At 40.5% G+C, this 19,262-nt stretch overlaps 1 protein-coding gene across 1 annotated transcript; it reads right to left on the minus strand.

Moving 5' to 3' along the window:
- Positions 1-8,484: 8,484 nt before the first annotated feature.
- Positions 8,485-16,712, minus strand: LOC105008076 (zinc finger protein OZF-like). Its single transcript, XM_029123521.2, has 3 exons — positions 16,634-16,712; positions 13,570-13,804; positions 8,485-11,469 (listed from the first exon to the last, which is right to left on the minus strand). Exons 1-3 carry the CDS (start codon positions 16,634-16,636, stop codon positions 10,064-10,066), a joined length of 1,644 nt encoding a protein of 547 aa, XP_028979354.2. The 5' UTR covers positions 16,637-16,712; the 3' UTR covers positions 8,485-10,063.
- Between the last annotated feature and the right edge of the window lie 2,550 nt (positions 16,713-19,262).

Raw genomic sequence — 19,262 nt, forward strand, 5'->3', positions numbered from 1 at the left:
ATCTTCAAATTTTCTGAGATATTTAATTTGGGATTTTCATTAGTTGTCATCAGTTATAATCATCAAAATTAAAAGAAATAAACACTTGAAATATATCAGTCTGTGTGGAATTAATGTATAAATTAAACAAGTTTCACTTTTTGAATGGAATTACTGAAATAAATAAACTTTTTGATTATATTCTAATTTTATGACCAGCACCCGTATTCACTATTACTGTCGAAGAAACACGTCCGTTCAGCGGCCGCTACAGTAATTTGAAAGAAGTTTGTCGACGGCGTAAAAATTAAATAAACATTGATTCTAGAGATCCGAATATCCCCTATGGAAAATAAATATATTTTTGCAATGCAAAATGTATGTAGAATGTATGATGAATGTATGTCAAATATATTTAACTTCATACAAAATACATTTCAGTGATCAAAATTTATTTCACCTATTATTCTGAAACATATTTAAAAACATATACATACACTGGATATAAAAGTCTACACATCCCTGTTAAAATGCCAGGTTCTTGTGATGTAAAAGAATGAGACAAGATAAATCATGTGAAAACACCAGGTAGGCCTATTGTATGTTGTGATGTTGCTGTTTTCCTTGCAAGACTGGAGGTGGCTGTTGTGGGTCTGGAAAGAAAGTGACTGTTCTAAGCTAATACCAAGATTCTTGTAAGTATGGTAAATCATCATATCAAGATTAAAGACCTATCAGGGGCCCTCAGAAGGAAGACCATTGATGAGTCTGGGAGGGGTTACAAAGCCATTTCCAAGCAATTTGAAATACATCATTCCAGATCATCCCACCAAATGCAGTCGAATAGCTGACTGAAAGATGCTCATAGAAATCTCTAATAGCCCCATACTCAGTGTCAAAAGCCATGAGGCAACTATTTCTCACATGCACTCATACTCAGCAACATCACAACACATACTGATAAGTTCAACATGATTTTAGGAACTACAATTATGGCGCAGTGGTCTGAGAGCTTGTGAATAATAATGAACCTGCATGTCTCAGACTATCCGTGAATGTCAAAATACCTTGCTGCTCTAAAGTACAGTGGATATAAAAAGTCTACACATCCCTGTTAAAATGCCAGGTTCTTGTGTTGTAAAAGAATGAGACAAAGATAAATCATGTGAGAACTTTTTCCACCTTTAATGTGACCTATAATGTGAACAATTTAATTTAAAAACAAACTGAAATCATTGAGGGGGAAAAAAATAAAATGAACTCATAATAACCTGGTTGCATTGGTGTGCACACCCTTAAACTAGTACTTTGTTTGAGCACCTTTTGATTTTATTACAGCACTCAGTCTTTTTGGGTAGGAGTCTATCAACATGGCACATGTTGATGTGGCAATAATTGCCCACTCTTCTTTTCAAAAGTGCTCCAAATCTGTCAGATTGCGAGGACATCTCCTGTGCAAAGCCCTCTTCAGATTACTCCATAGATGTTCAATTGGATTCAGGTCTGGGCTCTGGCTGGGCCATTCCAAAACATTAATCTTCTTCTGGTGAAGCCATGCTTTTTGGGATTTGGATGTGTGCTTTGGGTAATTGTCATGCTGAAAGGTGAAATTCCTCTTCATCTTCAGTTTTCTGAAGGTTTTGTGCCTGAAGGTTCCATTGCCTGGTATTTGGAACTGTTCATAAATCCCTCCACCCTGACTAAGGCCCTGGTTCCAGCTGAAGAAAAACCGCCTCAAAGCATGATGCTGCCACCACCATGCTTCACTGTGGGTATGGTGTTCTTTGGGTGATCTGCAGTGTAGTTTTTGCGGCAAACATACCTTTTGGAATTATGGCCAGAAAGTTCAACCTTGGTTTCATCAGACCATAACACATTTTCCCATGTGCTTTTGGGGGACTTGATGTTTGTTTTTGCAAAATTCAGCCGGGCTTGGGTGTTTTTCTTTGTAAGAAAAGGCCTCCGTCTTGCCACCCTACCCTATAGCCCATTCATAGGAAGAATACGGGAGATTTCTGTCACATGTAGCACACAGCCAGTACTTGCCAGAAATTCCTGCATTTCCTTTAACCTTTTCACGCGTGAGTTTCAAATATTCCTTACCGACCCCCCAGCGTGAGTTTTTTTGCACGTGACTTCAGTACTCTGCAGCATTTGAACTCACGCCAGCATTTGAACAGCCAACTTGCTAGGTAAGGAACACTACATGCATTGCATTGCAAGCTTCTCTCGTTGACTCGAATTCTAAGAGCTGCAAAAGTTGGTTGATTTATTACTGTAGCTAGCTAGAAAACGTCAGCTAACCGCTAGCAAACGTCAGCTGCCCGCTAGCTAACAAATCGTAACCAGTTATTCAGTGCAGTGAAAATGAATAAACTATATAAAATGCATAAAACGGGGAACGTAACTTCTAGAAAGTTTTTGCAATGGTTTTGATCGGTAGTAGTCGCTAATATAATTCGTTTTTGTGCATTAGTGTTGGCTGTCTGTTGGTACGTAAGTAACACTTCTTGTCACGATTTGAATGCTTTCTACCTGGTTAATATCATAGTATGGTCTTGAAACAATTACAATCAGGAAATACAGTTATAAACACTGTTTGAGCTAAATGTGAGTAAATAATAGCGCGGTTTTACCAGCCATTGTTACGTTACTTGTAGCTAGGTATGCTAATGGTGCGTTCTAAACATGACGTTCTAATCACACCGGTGTGATCGTACGCTCCAGGGACCACTCTAGATTGATCACACCGGTGTGATCGTACGCGCCAAAGGGTTAATGTTGCTGTAGGCCTCTTGGAAGCCTCCCTGACCAGTTTTCTTCTTTTCTCTTAATCAATTTTGGAGGGACATCCAGTTCTTGGTAATGTCTCTGTTGTGCCATTTTTTCACCACTTGATGATGACTGTCTAATGACTGTCTAATATCTAATGCTTTGGAAATTCTTTTGTACCCTTTTCCTGACTGATATCTTTCAACAATGAGATCCCTCTGATGCTTTGGAAGCTCTCTGCGGACCATGGCTTTTGCTCTGAGATGCAACAAAGAAAATGTCAGGAAAATCCTACAAGAACAGCTGAACTTTATTTGTGATTAATCAGAGTCACTTTAAATGATGGCAGGTGTGTATTGACTTCTGTTTAACATGAGTTTGAATGTGATTGGTTAATTCTGAACACAGCCACATCCCCAGTTATTAGATGGTGTGCACACTTATGCAACCAGGTTACTGTAAGGTTTTTATTTTTCATTTTTCCCCCTCGAAGATTTTTGTTTATTTTTCAATTGAATTGTTTACATTATAGGTCACATTAAAAGTGGAAAGAGTTCTGACATGATTTATTTTTGTCTCATTCTTTTACATCACAAAAACCTGGCATTTTAACAGGGCTTTTTATATCCACTATAAGTCACATAAAGGGAAGTAATTGGGAGATGTTTGACAATAACAAACAAGACATTTAGTTTGTCTTTAAGCAAGGTGAAGTTCACCATTATGTTCTGGATCATCCACTGAACCACCAAGACACAGTAATGATACAGTTCATTCTCTGATCTAAGCTGGAGGACAGCGTGATAGAGACATTTCACAACAACAGGAGGGCAGGTCGCCTATTGGTGATTTTAGGTAAATCCAAAGAGGTGTAGTGCAAGTCATGGCCCTCATTTATCATTCTTGCGTAGAAACGGGCGTATATGTTGGCGTAAGATTTTGCTTACACTCCTCTCACCGCCTGATTTACGAAGCTGTGCGATCCTTTAAAATCCAGGTGTACGCAATACCTGCCCTTGATAAATGCCGCGGCTGAAAACGATCGTCATTAGAATAACACGCCCCTATATATTCAAGTCTCCGCTTCCCCCACGCCCTCATTTTACGCCATGGACACACAGAAGACGGCAAAAAAGAGAAACTTCTCTGACGTGGAGATTGAGACAATCACCAGGGAGGTAGAAATAAATGAAATTGTTTCATTTGGCAGTTTAAAAATCGGAATAAAAGATGATGTGACGTGGAGTACCATTCATTCACATTAATAATTGCATGACAATTTGTAATATTCGTCTTATTATTTCATGATATTTATTATTAATGACGTTTATTGTTATTTAGAAGAAGAATGTCGTTATTATTATTATTATTATTTAAAAGAAGAAGAATGTCATTTTTATTATTTTGTCAGTCTGAATTATATTTTGGTCATTAAAAGCCTTTTATTACTGAACCCAGTCCATGCGCAACTGCCGGGCCTGAAACGCCATGTAAAGCGCACAGGCTCGCATCTGAAGGAATACATATAAATGAAATGCTTTGGTAAAGTCACACAAATTAAACATTGAAGTCCATGTTGCACAAAACTAAACACTGAAGTTTTATTTTTTACAGTGGGTCATAATATATCATATATTTTAGTTTGTCAGTGCGTTAGGATTTTTTTTTCTGCGCATTTCCGCACTAACTCAAAACGTGCGTACACCACCTCCTGAGCTGGCGTAGGATTTGAGAGTGCCGTACGCCAACGTCCATATTGATAAATCTCAAAGTCACCATGGTTTTGGGTGTACGCCAGGTGTACGCTGGAAATTTGGTGCACGCACTTTTGATAAATGAGGGCCAATGGCCCTCATTTATCATTCTTGCGTAGAAACGGGCGTATATGTTAGCGTAAGATTTTGCTTACACTCCTCTCACCGCCTGATTTATGAAGATGTGCGTACCTTTAAAATCCAGGTGTACGCAATACCTGCCCGATCGTCATTAGAATAACACGCCCCTATATATTCAAGTCTCCGCTTCCCCCACGCCCTCATTTTACGCCATGGACACACGGAAGACGGCAAAAAGAGAAACTTCTCTGACGTGGAGATTGAGATGATCACCAGGGAGGTAGAAATAAATACAATTGTTTTATTTGGCAGTTTAAAAAGCGGAATAAAAGATGATGTGATGTGGAGTACCATTCATTCACATTAATAATTGCATGACAATTTGTACTAATATTCGTCTTATTATTTTATGATATTTATTATTAATGACGTTTATTGTTATTTAGAAGAATGTCGTTATTATTATTATTTCTATTATTATTATTTAAAAGAAGAATGTCATTTTTATTATTTTGTCAGTCTGAATTATATTTTGGTCATTAAAAGCCTTTTATTACTGAACCCAGTCCGTGCGCAACTGCCGGGCCTAACCCTGCAACGTCATGTAAAGCGCACAGGCTCACATATAAATCAAATGCTTTGGTAAAGTCACACAAATTAAACATTGAAGTCCATGCTGCACAAAAATAAACACTGAAGTTTGTAATTATGTTGTTGTTTTTTTTACAGTGGGTCATAATATATCATATCTTTTAGTTTGTCAGTGGGTTAGGATTTTTTTTCTGCGCATTTCCGCACTAACTCAAACGTGCGTACACCACCTCCTGAGCTGGCGTAGGATTTGAGAGTGCCGTACGCCAACGTCCATATTGATAAATCTCAAAGTCACCGTTGTTTTGGGTGTACGCCAGGTGTACGCTGGAAATTTGGTGTACGCACTATTGATAAATGAGGGCCATTGTAACCACAAAACAGATGACAGTGCAGACGACATGCACAACGACGTTGACCATTTGAACAAAAACATAGATATGACAGTGGACATATTTTTGGCTTAAATGGTACCTCATACATTTGGACCATCACACGAGCTAGCTGATTTTATTTATTTATAGATCATTCTGATTGTAGAGTACCCGTGTGGTTACGTTGTTTAAAATACAACGTAATGACATTTACAGTCCGCAGGGTTTACAGTATATTAGGCTATATACAACATATACCACAGTTAAGGGCTCCACAAAGCATAAGCATACAAAGGTATATGGTCTTATAAACCACAGCTGTCTTTTTTCTGTACCACCGGTTGGTACTGTGATAAGTTTAATTACACATCTGTTCTATACTATTATATGTATTTTCTATAACCTCTTTATACACCGTTTGTGCTCAATGTTGGTAAAACTGTAAATATAGTATTCAAGTTATTTTCTTGTGTGTGTCAATTTTGTTCGTACCCCTTATAACCTCATGTGAATTTAAAAGCCTGAATAAATGTAATAGTCTAGTTTTGTTTGCCTCATTGATAACATAAAAAAATGTAGTCGGAAATGTGTTTGATATGCTGTGTTTGTTTTGTCATATTTATTTATAATTTATATTCTAGAAATGTAGCTTTTTTAATGTACATATTTCGTGCTCATCCCACCCATCTTAAAGAGCAATGTGCAGGTTGGACACCCCTATACAGCATAGTGTATATTAATGATAAACAACTAGATTTTCAAAAACTGGAGGAATATATAACTGCCATAAACAATATTTTGAGATAAAATTGTGATAAAATAACCTCTGCATCTATCTATCACTGACCGGAAGTGACGTAACACGAGGGAGTCCGGTCAAGTTCATGCTCAAATTACAATGGACATGGATGAAGTAACCGAGCTCTACAACTTCAGCGAGCGTGCCTATGATGGCCCACAGGCCTATCATTATGAGCCTCCTGGGCGAGATAGAGGTCAGGGGGAGATTAGGGGGGAGAGCTCGTTAATAAAATGCGGGGGAAACAGGGGTGTTTGGGCTAGCTAGCTGCCAACAGCTCATAGCTATAATTTTGTGCTAACTGCATTGATGTCAAGGCAGACAATTGCGAAAACCTGTTCTAAAGCTCAGTCTCTCCCTCTCTCTCTCTCTGTATACTGAAGCCCTGATACTAGGAATTTGCAGTCAGCGCATTTTTAATCCAGACGCAATTTTAGCTACTCCTGTCATCAAATCAACAGCTACCAAATGTTTGCTAATGCAATAGCCAAGCTAACATGTAGCTATGTTACTAGTTAGATGGTGGATTGCCCAATACATACACACTCAAATTACTTCTTTATTCTGAAATTATTAGACTAAAACATTATGAAATCAGCCAAATTAAGAGTTAAAATAATTAAAAGTAAGACTTACTCTGCTAAGAGCTCTTTTTTGGTGCATGGAATTTCTGCAAGTGTAAGCACTTGGTCCTCCAGTCCTGCCCGCACCAGGTTCAGGTGAAAGCTTTGATGGTGGTGGACTTGATTCCACAAATCTCCAGGTCTATTACTCTCTGGAGTGAAATGAGCGCCACAAACGAAGTCTGCTCTCTTCACCTGCACAAAACGCACCCAAAAACGAAAGACTTTGCTTTTCCTAGAAAGAAAATGATGTACATGATTTCCAGATAGGCTGGAATTTGTGCAACCAGCACAAACACAATAATTTACCATTATGACTTGACTTCTCTAAAACTTTCTCTATATCTCGCTCTCTCTCACCACTGTAGAGTGAGAAGCGGAGCGGGAGCACAACCTATTGTTTGCCTCTGCCTACTTCATAGGCAGACTCCAGTATGTCCAGAACTCTGCTGCCAGGGTTCTAACCCACACAAAGCCCTGGCAGCATATTACTCCCATTTTCAAACAGCTCCACTGGCTGCCAGTCAAGTCTCGCATCACCTATAAGATCCTCCTGCTCACCTACAAATCTCACCAAAATACCTTACAGAACTACTCCACCCCTACACACAGTCACGTTCCTTGCGGTCCTCTGACAAAGACCTACTGGACACCCCCTGTACCAGGTTGCAGACTTTTGGAGACAGGGCTTTCTCTGCCAATGCTCCAAAACTGTGGAACAGTCTACCACTCCACATCCGCTCTGCCCCATCCTTGCCCATATTCAAAAAGCACCTTAAAACCTTTCTTTTTAATAAGTCTTTTGATCCCTAACCCCCAAGTCCCCCCTCCCCCCTCATTTGTTAAGTGACCTTGGGTATTATGAAAGGCGCTATATAAGTTATTATTATTATATGACGCGTTGCTAGCGGGAAAGGCGTATTTCAGAGCCTAGCTAAAAATGGCACTCTTTCATAAAAATTTCTGCTTTAGGATTTGTGTAACATAGCAATTTCTACTGTTTTTAAAAGACCTCTTCAGACAACATTAAGTATTAATTCAGTTATGAATTCAACCTGCACATTGATCTTTAAACTACTTACAAATTGTATGGAAATTGTAAAGAATCATGTTCATATGGCAACATGTTCGGTTGAGTTTGATGCTTTGAACTTAACTTGTGGTCGGAGAAATCCTTTCAAGTTCAAAATGTAAATGCACTGAAAAGCAACTATAGGTGTTGCTAATCAAAATACCCTTTCAGCTTGCCCACCTAAATTGTATAGAAATGTATGGAGGTTAAAACATGTTTTTTTGTTTTAGATTAATGGAAATTTGCAAGTTGCAAATCATGATATTTGAATTGCACGACAGACCAGACACCATATAAAATCAAAGTGATCAGTCTTTTTTTTCTTTACCAGAAGACAGGAAAGCTAGCTACAACCTTCTAGTAGACACTTCAGAGAAGATTATAAATTTGCCATTTGTAACACAAATAAGAAAGAAATGAATTAACAGGTGGACAATAATTGGGGACGGTGGCCGATAACAGGGGGTCGTATCACTAAACTACTCCCTGAAAATATGAATATTTTCCCAGAAATTTCAAAAATGATCATTAATGACATGCTAGCTTAAATTTTTATGTCACTAATAAACATCATAAACATTGATGACTTCAAATTATGAATCAGTACAATGTTTTTAAAAATTGCTGTTGGATATGCCAATAAGGTTCCATGACAATTACCAAAGATGTTTTTTAAATCAAATTGGTTCATGTTAACGTAAAAAAACACAAAGCTCACTACTGTATTTACCATTGGTATTTTAATTATGGTAAAAGCACACACACCTTAAACACATCTCATAGTAGGCCAAAAATGCTGCACTGATAATATAAAAAAATACAAAATAATTATTCACAAAATGAAATGCCACTGCGTGACACTACTGTTAGTTATCCTTTGATCATTCTTTTACTCTGCTAATTGAATTTAAGGGTTAAATTTCATTATTTATGTCACTGTGTGGTAAACAAGGGGCCCAGGCGCAGGATGAACGGTGAAATAAGGGTTTACTGGGCTGAAAATGATAATGTGTAATACAAACAATGAAGGCATAAACAGCTAGAACTGACACAAAGGAACAAGCGCACTAGGCAAGAAAAACAACGAACACACATTGACAACTAGCAGAGAATCCTCAAAAGACCCCAATAAACACAAGGGCAGTTACAGTCGGTAGTAGTGAGGATCCGGTGTGTGTAATGATGGAAATCCGGGATGATGAGGAACAGGTGTGTGTAGTGGTGGAGGGTCTGGGGTGTTCCGTGACTGCGGTGCTAGCAGCTGGAAGAATGGACAGGTGGCTAATAGACCGGCGACATGGAGCCATGTAGTCAAGCTTCCCTGAAGGGAGGCGGGATCACAGGAGGCTCCCTGATAGTGTAGCCTACTGTAGATCAATCATCCTTTTACTCTGCTAATCAAATTTACAAATTCAATTCATTGAATAAAACACTGCAATGTTTTACTTGGAGGCAACAGATCCTTGGATCTATCAATTTTATTTCTATGAACAAGTTGGAGCCTGTGTTACTATGAAATGTTTTGTGTTTATTAAGCAACCGTGCTTTAGGCCTATGTACAGCAATTTATGCGGATATCCTTTGGTTGTTGCAAACTGGTAGATAATGTCTGTTATTTTACCTTGTACATCAAATTGACATCAGAATGAAATTTAAATTCGAATGGATTTTTTTGGAATAATTTAAGTGTCTCATTTTATACATTTGTAGTGCCTAAGAAACTAATGAAAATACTTTAGCCTGTGTTCTTAGAATTAATCGTTCTATGTATTTCTAGTTAAAAAACGAATTCTGTAATTGATTATATTTTAGACTGTTCTATATAGTTTGATGATAACTCAGTATATGTACTGATGCTCTGGTTGGATGGTGATGCTGTCGAAGTAGAATGTGTATGCTAATAGGGCCGATACATATGCTAATGATGGGAAACAGCGTTTGGCTCTGGGTGATACTGTTGTTCTGAAAGGCTTGGCATTTCTAGTTAAGCTTCGGCATGTATTTTCAGGCATGACAGGTTAACGTCCAGTATGTGTGTGCTGGTGAACTTTAAGACTACCTAATTGAGAGAAACACTTCCCACAGTCAGAACAGGAGTGAGGCTTCTCTCCAGTATGTATGAGCAAGTGAACTTTAAGGTTACCTAATTGAGCGAAACACTTCCCACAGTCAGAACAGGAGTAAGGCTTCTCTCCAGTATGTATGAGCAAGTGAACTTTAAGGTTACCTAATTGAGAGAAACACTTCCCACAGTCTGAACAGGAATAAGGTTTTTCACCTGTGTGAATTTTCTTATGTTTAGTAAGTTCATAGTATCTAAGGAAACTCTTCCCACAGTCAGAACAGGAGTAAGGTTTCTCCACTTTGTGCACTTTCTGATGATTAATAAGTTGAGACGAGGTCATAAAACAGTTCCCACAGTCAGAACAGGAGTAAGGCTTCTCCCCTGTGTGAAGTCTTTTATGGCTAGTAAGTTCATATGATCTCAGGAAGCACTTCCCACAGTCAGAACAGGAGTAAGGCTTCTCCCCTGTGTGGAGTCTTTTATGGCTAGTAAGTTCATAAGATCTAAGGAAAGAATCTCCACAGACAGAACAGGAGTAAGGTTTCACGCCAGTATGTATGCGCTGGTGAGCTGTTAAGTGACCTAATTGAGAGAAACACTTCCCACAGTCAGAACAGGAGTAAGGCTTCTCGCCTGTGTGCACTCTCTGATGAATAGTAAGATCAGATGATGTAATGAAACACTTCCCACAGTCTGAACACGAGCAAGGCTTCTCTCCAGTATGTATGCGCTGGTGAACTTTAAGGCTACCTAACTGAGAGAAACACTTCCCACAGTCAGAACAGGAGTAAGGCTTCTCGCCTGTGTGAACTCTCTGATGTCTAGTAAGTTCAGATAGTCTAAAGAAACACTTCCCACAGTCAGAACAGGAGTACGATTTCTCAACTGTGTGCACTTTCTGATGTTTAGTAAGATCATATGATGTAGTGAAACACTTCCCACAGTCAGAACAAGAGTAAGGCTTCTCGCCTGTGTGCACTCTCTTATGAACAATAAGCTCAGATGACCTAATGAAACACTTCCCACAGTCAGAACAAGAGTAAGGTTTCTCGCCTGTGTGCACTCTCTTATGAACAATAAGCTCAGATGACCTAATGAAACACTTCCCACAGTCAGAACAAGAGTAAGGCTTCTCGCCTGTGTGAAGTCTCTGATGTCTAGTAAATGCAGATGATTTAATGAAACATTTCCCACAGTCAGAACAGGAGTAAGGCTTCTCTCCAGCATGCATGTTAATGTGTATATTTAACAATGATAGAAATGAGAAATGTTTTTCACAGTAAGGACAGTGATGAGACTTCTTATCATTGCAGTCTTCCTGTTGTTGCTGTTCAAGAGTCTTCACTTCAGGAATCCCATCTGTGTGACAGACATGAAACAGAATTAATGGCCACATTTTGGCACACAGTATTATCCAGGTATTAAGCAACTTTCACTGTTCAGCAGCAAAGTGATATAGACCTTAATACTGCAGTTAGGGCACTTGAATTGTTACGTGATTTTGTAGCAAAGGCCCTTTGGAGAGCTTTGAGAGAAAGCCCTTTTAAGTAACCAGTACCTGGGGAATAGCCATGCAAGCAGACTTGACAACCATTGGAGAAAGAAACCCAAAACATTTGCTGTTGAGAGTGGAGAGCAGGATGTTGTTTGATGGAAGACAAACATTACAAATCCATAGGTTTTATATTGCCATTGACACACTTTATCAGAGCCTCAGACACCACGTAGAGGCCAAGAGAAACCTTTAATATTTAATGTTATTACCTACCAGCCCGTGCTATGAAATAAAATAGTTTTGAGGGGAAGTAAAACATTACTCACCAGCCCATTCTGAATATGAATGTAAGTTTAGACATTATAATGGACCTATTGTATAAATGCTTTCATTATGGATGTAATATTAGCTGTGATTCGACTCAACTTTACAAAAAAATGTTTTAGAGGTATTTTGTTAATAAGCTGTTTGCTTTCAGTGTGTAAAATCTACATCATAAATCCTGTTTCTGAGAAACATAAATCGTGTCCATCTTCAATTGAGTGCATGCAATGTAAATCCTATTGAGATGCAGGTGAAAGTGATAAGTGCTTGGCTTTAATTATCCAAATCAAACTTTGATTTTGTACTTTTGGATTACCTGTATTTGTCAGTCAAAGTGTTTGTTTGCACACCCACAAACAAATAGCTGAAAGCAGAAAGGAACACATCCACATTGTCTTCCCTGGATCCATTTCCAGATCCGCTTTCTGATGCCGAACAGCAGCCCAAGATCTAAATATTCATTTCCACTGCTTTGTTTTTTACTCTTATGTAGCCAAGCTGGAAAAAAGTCAGATTTTTTTAGATTCACTAGAGCTTTGTTTCCCAATCCTGGTCCTCTGGACCCCAAGGGGTGCACTTTTTCTGCTATGGCCATAGCACTCACACACCTGATTCAAATGTTGCCCAACCACTTAACACACTCGATTGACATAATCAAGCCATCAAGTTTTTAATCTGAATAAGGGGAGTGCTAGGGCAAAAACAAAATGTGCACTCCTTGGGGTCCCCAGGACCAGGATTGGACACTGCACCTGAGTGTACTGTCCTTGGTAGGAGTTTTAGGCAAAGGCCCCTGCACAACGTTGGGAAACCTGTTGTCCCTGTCATTGTCCAATGTGGGAACATTGCTATTTTGTCATGTATATATTATTTATTGTTCCCAGGTTAGTGCTCAAGGTAATTGCAGATTTACATGAGTTAATAGATTATTTCAAATTAAGGTATAACAGTTACATGTTCTGAAGCAAGATTATTTATTTAAGTAGTTTTAATTTTATATAAAACCGTCAGTCCAATGTGTTTTGTTTTTAACTGTATCTTAAAACATGTTTTTGTCATTTAATTTAGGGCTGTTTGGTGATGAAATGTGTGTGAGGGCATGTTACACACGTTCTCTCACTACCTCAGTCAGCTTTTGAGATGGCAGAGCCGCCAGAGGACATCACTAGAGAACAATGAGACCTGACTGAGAATCCCTGCTGATCATGCCACCCCCAGTGCCGGCTCCAGGCAAAAAGCGACATAAGCGGTCGCTAAGGGCCCCTGACCTTTAGGGGGCCTCCGACTGGTAGAGAGCCTCTGACCGATAGGGGAGAAGGGACCCCAAATAAAATTTTGCTTAAGGCCCCTAAAAGGCTAGAGCCAGCACTGGTGCCCCTTCTGCAATTTGCCAGCCAATTTACAATACCCATGGGTCTTCCCAGCCACTTGTCATCTAAGGGCATAGATAAGGCTCAAACCTTGACTGTGGACTGAAGAACAACTTTAAAATTTGCTGTATGTTTTCATTTCTGAGATGACAAAAAATGCGTATGACTTTATGGAGAAAACTGACAGCATGATCATCCATCTTATACCCCTTCATTGGTAAGAACGACAAATTACAACATTGACCATGACAACATTAAACCAGTTCCTACCTTGAGTGAGTAAATCCCCTTCTCCATTTTTAATGATAACCACATTCTTCTCCTCTTCTTCATCTTTAATGGTAACATTCATTCCGAGCGTTTGACTTTTGTCTTCCTGCTTCACTGATGTCATCTCTGAATCCACCAATTCCCCCTGAGATCCACTTTCATAATCAGAATCCAGTCTCTCTTGTTTGAGCTCAGTGTGGAAAGAGAGCAGCAGGCTGGGTTTCTCCTCCCTCTGCTGTAAATAAAGACCAAATCAGAGCCATCCATGTTTGATGGGAATAAAATACAATCACAATGGAGGAAAATGACAAAATCACAGTCATAACAGACCTGTATCCTACATGAGGCACGCTCTCCTTAACCTGACCCCAGAATAGAGGGAAAATACTTTTATCATTTCTTTGGCACTATACAGGGCAAACATGTCATCTCAACCAACCTTGAATGAGGCTTTCAACTCAAAATTTCCCTCAACATCCCAACGGGTTCCAAAGACCACAAAATCACTTATGCTTTATTAGTGAAGACTTGTGCTGTACAGCGTTGTTGATAACGAAGGCTTTAGACAACTGCTTAATGAGTGTGAGCCACGCTATACAATCCCTACTTGTCGGTTCATTACATTAACGGCAAAGCACAAAGTCACCAAAGCAATCTCTTCTGCGAACAGAGTTGCCATTACATGTGATCCCTGGACGTCAAGAGCAACCCAGTCATATGTAACGGTCACATGCCAACATTTCTCCAGCATGGGAAGTGGTCTCATGTCCTGCAGACAGAGCAGGGTCAAATATTGCAGTTTTGCTATGGGAAGTGGTGGATGAATGGGGGCTTGATGACAAGGATCTTGCATTGGTGAGAGATAATGCTTCTAATATGACAATCGCGGCACAGCTGGTGAAATTATTGCATATGAAATGCTTTGTGCACAGTTTGAATTTGGCCGCTAAACGTGCACTCAAGGTGCCCACTGTTTCCCACCAGGATGCTTTCCCCTTACTGTCTAACTTAACTAGAAATATGGTCTGTATCCCAGGTACAAGTGTCACTGCGGAAAGGGCTTGCTCCCCTGCTGGAGACAGTTACAGCTCAAAGAAGTGCTAGCCTGAGCATGTTGATCAACTGTGGTTTCTGATTACAAATCTGAAAACATGTTAAGCCTTACTGTGAGGGGGAAATTATTTGATCCCCTGCTGATTTTGTACGTTTGCCCACTGACAAAGAAATGACCAGACTAATTTTAATGGTAGGTTTATTTAAACAGTGAGACACAGAATAACAAGAAAAATCCAGAAAAACATGTCAAAAATGTTATACATGTATTTGTATTTTAATGAGTGAAATAATTATTCAACCCCTCTGCAAAACATGACTTAGTACTTGGTGGCAAAACCCTTGTTGGCAATCACAGAGGTCAGATGTTTCTTGTAGATGTAGTGATGTTGTCCTGTCCCCTTAGCAGAAAAACACCCCCAAAGCATAATGTTTCCACCTCCTGTTTGACGGTGGGGATGGTGTCCCAGGGTCATAGGCAGCATTCCTCCTCCAAACACGCCGAGTTGAGTTGATGCCATAGAGCTCGATTTTGGTCTCATCTGACCACAACACTTTCACCCAGTTCTCCTCTGAATCATTCAGATGTTCTTTGGCAAACTTCAGACGGGCCTATACATGTGCTTTAATTGTTTTCTTGGTGACTATGGTCTCAGCTGCCTCAAGATCATTGACAAGATCCTCCAGTGTAGTTCTGGGCTGATTCCTCATCGTTCTCATGATCATTGCAACTCCACGAGGTGAGATCTTGCATGGAACCCCAGACCGAGGGAGACTGACAGTTCTTTTGGGTTTCTTCCATTTTCAAATAATTGCACCAACTGTTCTCACCAGGCTGCTTAGCAATGGTCTTGTAGCCCATTCCAGCCTTGTGTAGGTCTACAATCTTGTCCCGGAGATCCTTGGACAGCTCTCTTGGCCATGGTGGAGAGTTTGGAATATGATTGATTGCTTGCTTCTGTGGACAGGTCTTTTATACATGTAACTAGCTGAGACTAGGAGCACTCCAATTAAGAGTGTGCTCCTTATCTCAGATCATTACCTGTATAAAAGACACCTGGGAGACAGAAATCTTTGATTGAGAGGGGATAAAATACTTATTTCACTCATTAAAATGAAAATCAATATATGGATTTTTTTGTTGTTATTCTGTCTCTCACTGTTCACATAAACCTACCATTAAAATTAGACTTTTCTTTGTCAGTGGGCAAACGTACAAAATCAGTAGTGGGTGGGTTCCGCTAATGTGGTCCGGCAAAAAAAAAGTTTTGAAGAAATTAAATTTTGAGCTTCTTTGAGGTCAGAAGAGGCTCAACGAAGGGTCGTTTGAATTCATTCGCAATGGCCTCATGCAAGCGGTCCAGCTCAGCCAGTGTTTTTTGGTCGTTTTACAGGTGTGGGTGAATTTGAATGCTTTACACAACATATAAGGATATGGATCATCCATATCCGCCTTCTCCAATTATTTTGTAAACTAAATGTCATATCAGATAATAAATGTATCCCATTCTTTCATTACCGAGTGATCTAAGCTAAACTGTCTAAGTACGAGCAATTTGGTTTGTTTGCATGCTAATTCTGTTTACATGCTACCTAATGATGCTAACGTTGATCAATGGTGTTTACCATTGACCAAAAAAATATGCAACTTTTTTTTGCATCCTAGGATCTTGTCCGTTTCTCTACATTTGTTCCTGCAGTTTTCTGCCACTACCAAACATCAGTCACGTAACCGTGAAGTCCACTCCTAATGGGTCTATTGTCCTTCACGGAACCAAAAATCCGGTGCTGCTAACATATTGAAACCCTTCACTAATATTCTTCATAAAATGTATTTTGTCACAAAACTACGACAAACAGATCAAAGTCAAATCAAAAGCTCAAAGGAAATCAAAGCTGTTGGACTAAAGACTATATTTTAGCAAGTTGGAGATGCAGAGAAAAGAACGGTTACAGCGCAGACTTTTTTTTATCGGACTGAACAAAGACAAAAAATATGTACTGTTCTTACCATTTTAGCTAAATTTATTCATGTTCGTATTTCACGAATCTTTCCTGATGTCTGGAAAACTAAATGAAACTGATCTGCGTCATGTGAGCAACATTAAAGAAACACTTCCGGGTCACGAAAATCTAAATAAAAGAGACCGACGAATTACTTAAAAACGGAGATAAATTGAGTTTATTAATAATTTTAAAACATGTACCTCTCAAAACATTGACAACAATTCAAATATGATAATATTTAAGAGAAATTTCGATAAAAAGTGGGTGTTAAAACACGTTCAAGGGGATAATTCAGACAATGCCAATGACAGAATATGGAATAGATATTGCTTCATAGCTCATAAACTATTGAATATTCCACAGAGAAAGCAGTGTAGGAAATGTCCAGGAGAATGTGTAGAGTAAGACAAACCTGTCGAATCATGGGGAACGGTGTGCTACATCTAGCAACACAATATTTCCACACCCTGTTTTTCCACAATGTAACTTAATGGATATGAAATACATATTGACTCATACAGAAAAAACTATTCTATACGCCGCAGTGAATGTCCATCCATCCATCATCTTCCGCTTATCCGGGGCCGGGTCGCGGGGGCAGCAGTCTAAGCAGGGATGCCCAGACTTCCCTCTCCCCAGACACTTCCTCTAGCTCTTCCGGGGGGACACCGAGGCGTTCCCAGGCCAGCCAGGAGACATAGTCCCTCCAGCGTGTCCTAGGTCTTCCCCGGGGTCTCCTCCCGGTGGGACGGGACCATAACACCTTCCCAGGAAGGCGTTCCGGAGGCATCCGAAAAAGATGCCCAAGCCACCTCAGCTGACCCCTCTCGATGTGGAGGAGCAGCGGCTCTACTCTGAGCTCCTCCCGGGTGACCGAGCTTCTCACCCTATCTCTAAGGGATCGCCCGGCCACCCTGCGGAGAAAGCTAATTTCGGCCGCCTGTATCCGGGATCTTGTCCTTTCGGTCATGACCCAAAGCTCATGACCATAGGTGAGAGTAGGAACGTAGATTGACTGGTAAATTGAGAGCTTCGCCTTGCGGCTCAGCTCTTTCTTCACCACGACAGACCGATACATCGACTGCATTACTGCAGAAGCTGCACCGATCCGTCTGTCAATCTCCCGTTCCATCCTTCCCTCACTCGTGAACAAGACCCCTAGATACTTAAACTCCTCCACTTGAGGCAGGCACTCTCCACCAACCTGAAGTGGGCAAGCCACCCTTTTCCGACTGAGGACCATGGCCTCGGATTTGGAGGTACTGATTTTCGTCCCCACCGCTTCACACTCGGCTGCAAACCGTCCCAGTGCATGCTGAAGGTCCTGGTTAGAAGGGGCCAACACGACAACATCATTTGCAAAGAGCAGAGACAAAATTCTGTGGTCCCCAAACCTGACACCCTCCTGCCCCTGGCTGCGCCTAGAAATTCTGTCCATAAAAATTACGAACAGAACCGGTGACAAAGGGCAGCCCTGCCGGAGTCCAACATGCACTGGGAACAAGTCTGACTTACTGCCGGCAATGCGGACCAAGCTCCTGCTTCGGTTGTACAGGGACCTGACAGCCCTTAGCAAAGGACCCAGGACCCCATATTCCCGAAGCACCCTCCACAAGATGCCGCGAGGGACACAGTCGAAAGCCTTCTCCAAATCCACAAAACACATGTGGATTGGTTGGGCAAACTCCCATGAACCCTCCAACACCCCGTAGAGGGTATAGAGCTGGTCCAGTGTTCCACAGCCCGGACGAAAACCACACTGTTCCTCCTGAATCCGAGGTTCTACTATCGGCCGTATTCTCCTCTCCAGAACCCTGGCATAGACTTTCGCGGGGAGGCTGAGAAGTGTGATCCCCCTATAGTTGGAACACACCCTCCGGTCCCCATTCTTAAAAAGAGGGACCACCACCCCGGTCTGCCATCCCAGAGGCACTGTCCCCGACCGCCACGTGATGTTGCACAGGCGTGTCAACCAAGACAGCCCCACAACATCCAGAGACTTGAGGTACTCAGTGAATGTATTGTAGGAAATGTTTAGGAGACTATTTAGAGTGTTTATGTGCAAAAGAATCAAGGGGCACTCTGTATTTGCAATTGTTGCTGGTGTTTTACTCCGCCCACCCCATTGGCCATAATGTAACTCAATGCATATGAAATATATATATTTCATATGCGCTCATCCCATTGGCCACAATGCAACTCAATGGATTAGAAATACATATTGGCCTATAAAAAAAATAATATTCTATACGCCGCAGTGAATGTATTGTAGGAAATGTTCAGGAGACTCTATAGAATGATTATATGCAAAAAAAATCAAGGGGCACTGTGTATTTGCAACAAGGTGCTGAAAGCATGAAAGAAATGTTGGCCCATATTGATAGGATAGCATCTTTCAGTTGATGGAGATTTGTGGGATGCACATCTAGGGCACGAAGCTCCCGTTCCACCACATCCCAAAGATGCTCTATTGGGTTGAGATCTGGTGACTGTGGGGGCCATTTCAGTACAGTGAACACATTGTCATGTTCAAGAAACCAATATGAAATGATTCGAGCTTTGTGACATGTTGTATTATCCTGCTGGAAGTAGCCATCAGAGGATGGGTACATGGTGGTCATAAAGGGATGGAC

This window comes from Esox lucius, chromosome 11 (genome assembly GCF_011004845.1).
Source record: "Esox lucius isolate fEsoLuc1 chromosome 11, fEsoLuc1.pri, whole genome shotgun sequence".
Lineage (NCBI taxonomy): Eukaryota > Metazoa > Chordata > Actinopteri > Esociformes > Esocidae > Esox > Esox lucius.

Excerpts from the sequence above, each read along its gene's own strand:
- LOC105008076 (XM_029123521.2), bottom strand. Across the intron at positions 11,470-13,569 it reads AGGGGATTTACTCACTCAAG|ATGGGATTCCTGAAGTGAAG; the intron begins GTAGGAACTGGT and ends TCTGTCACACAG.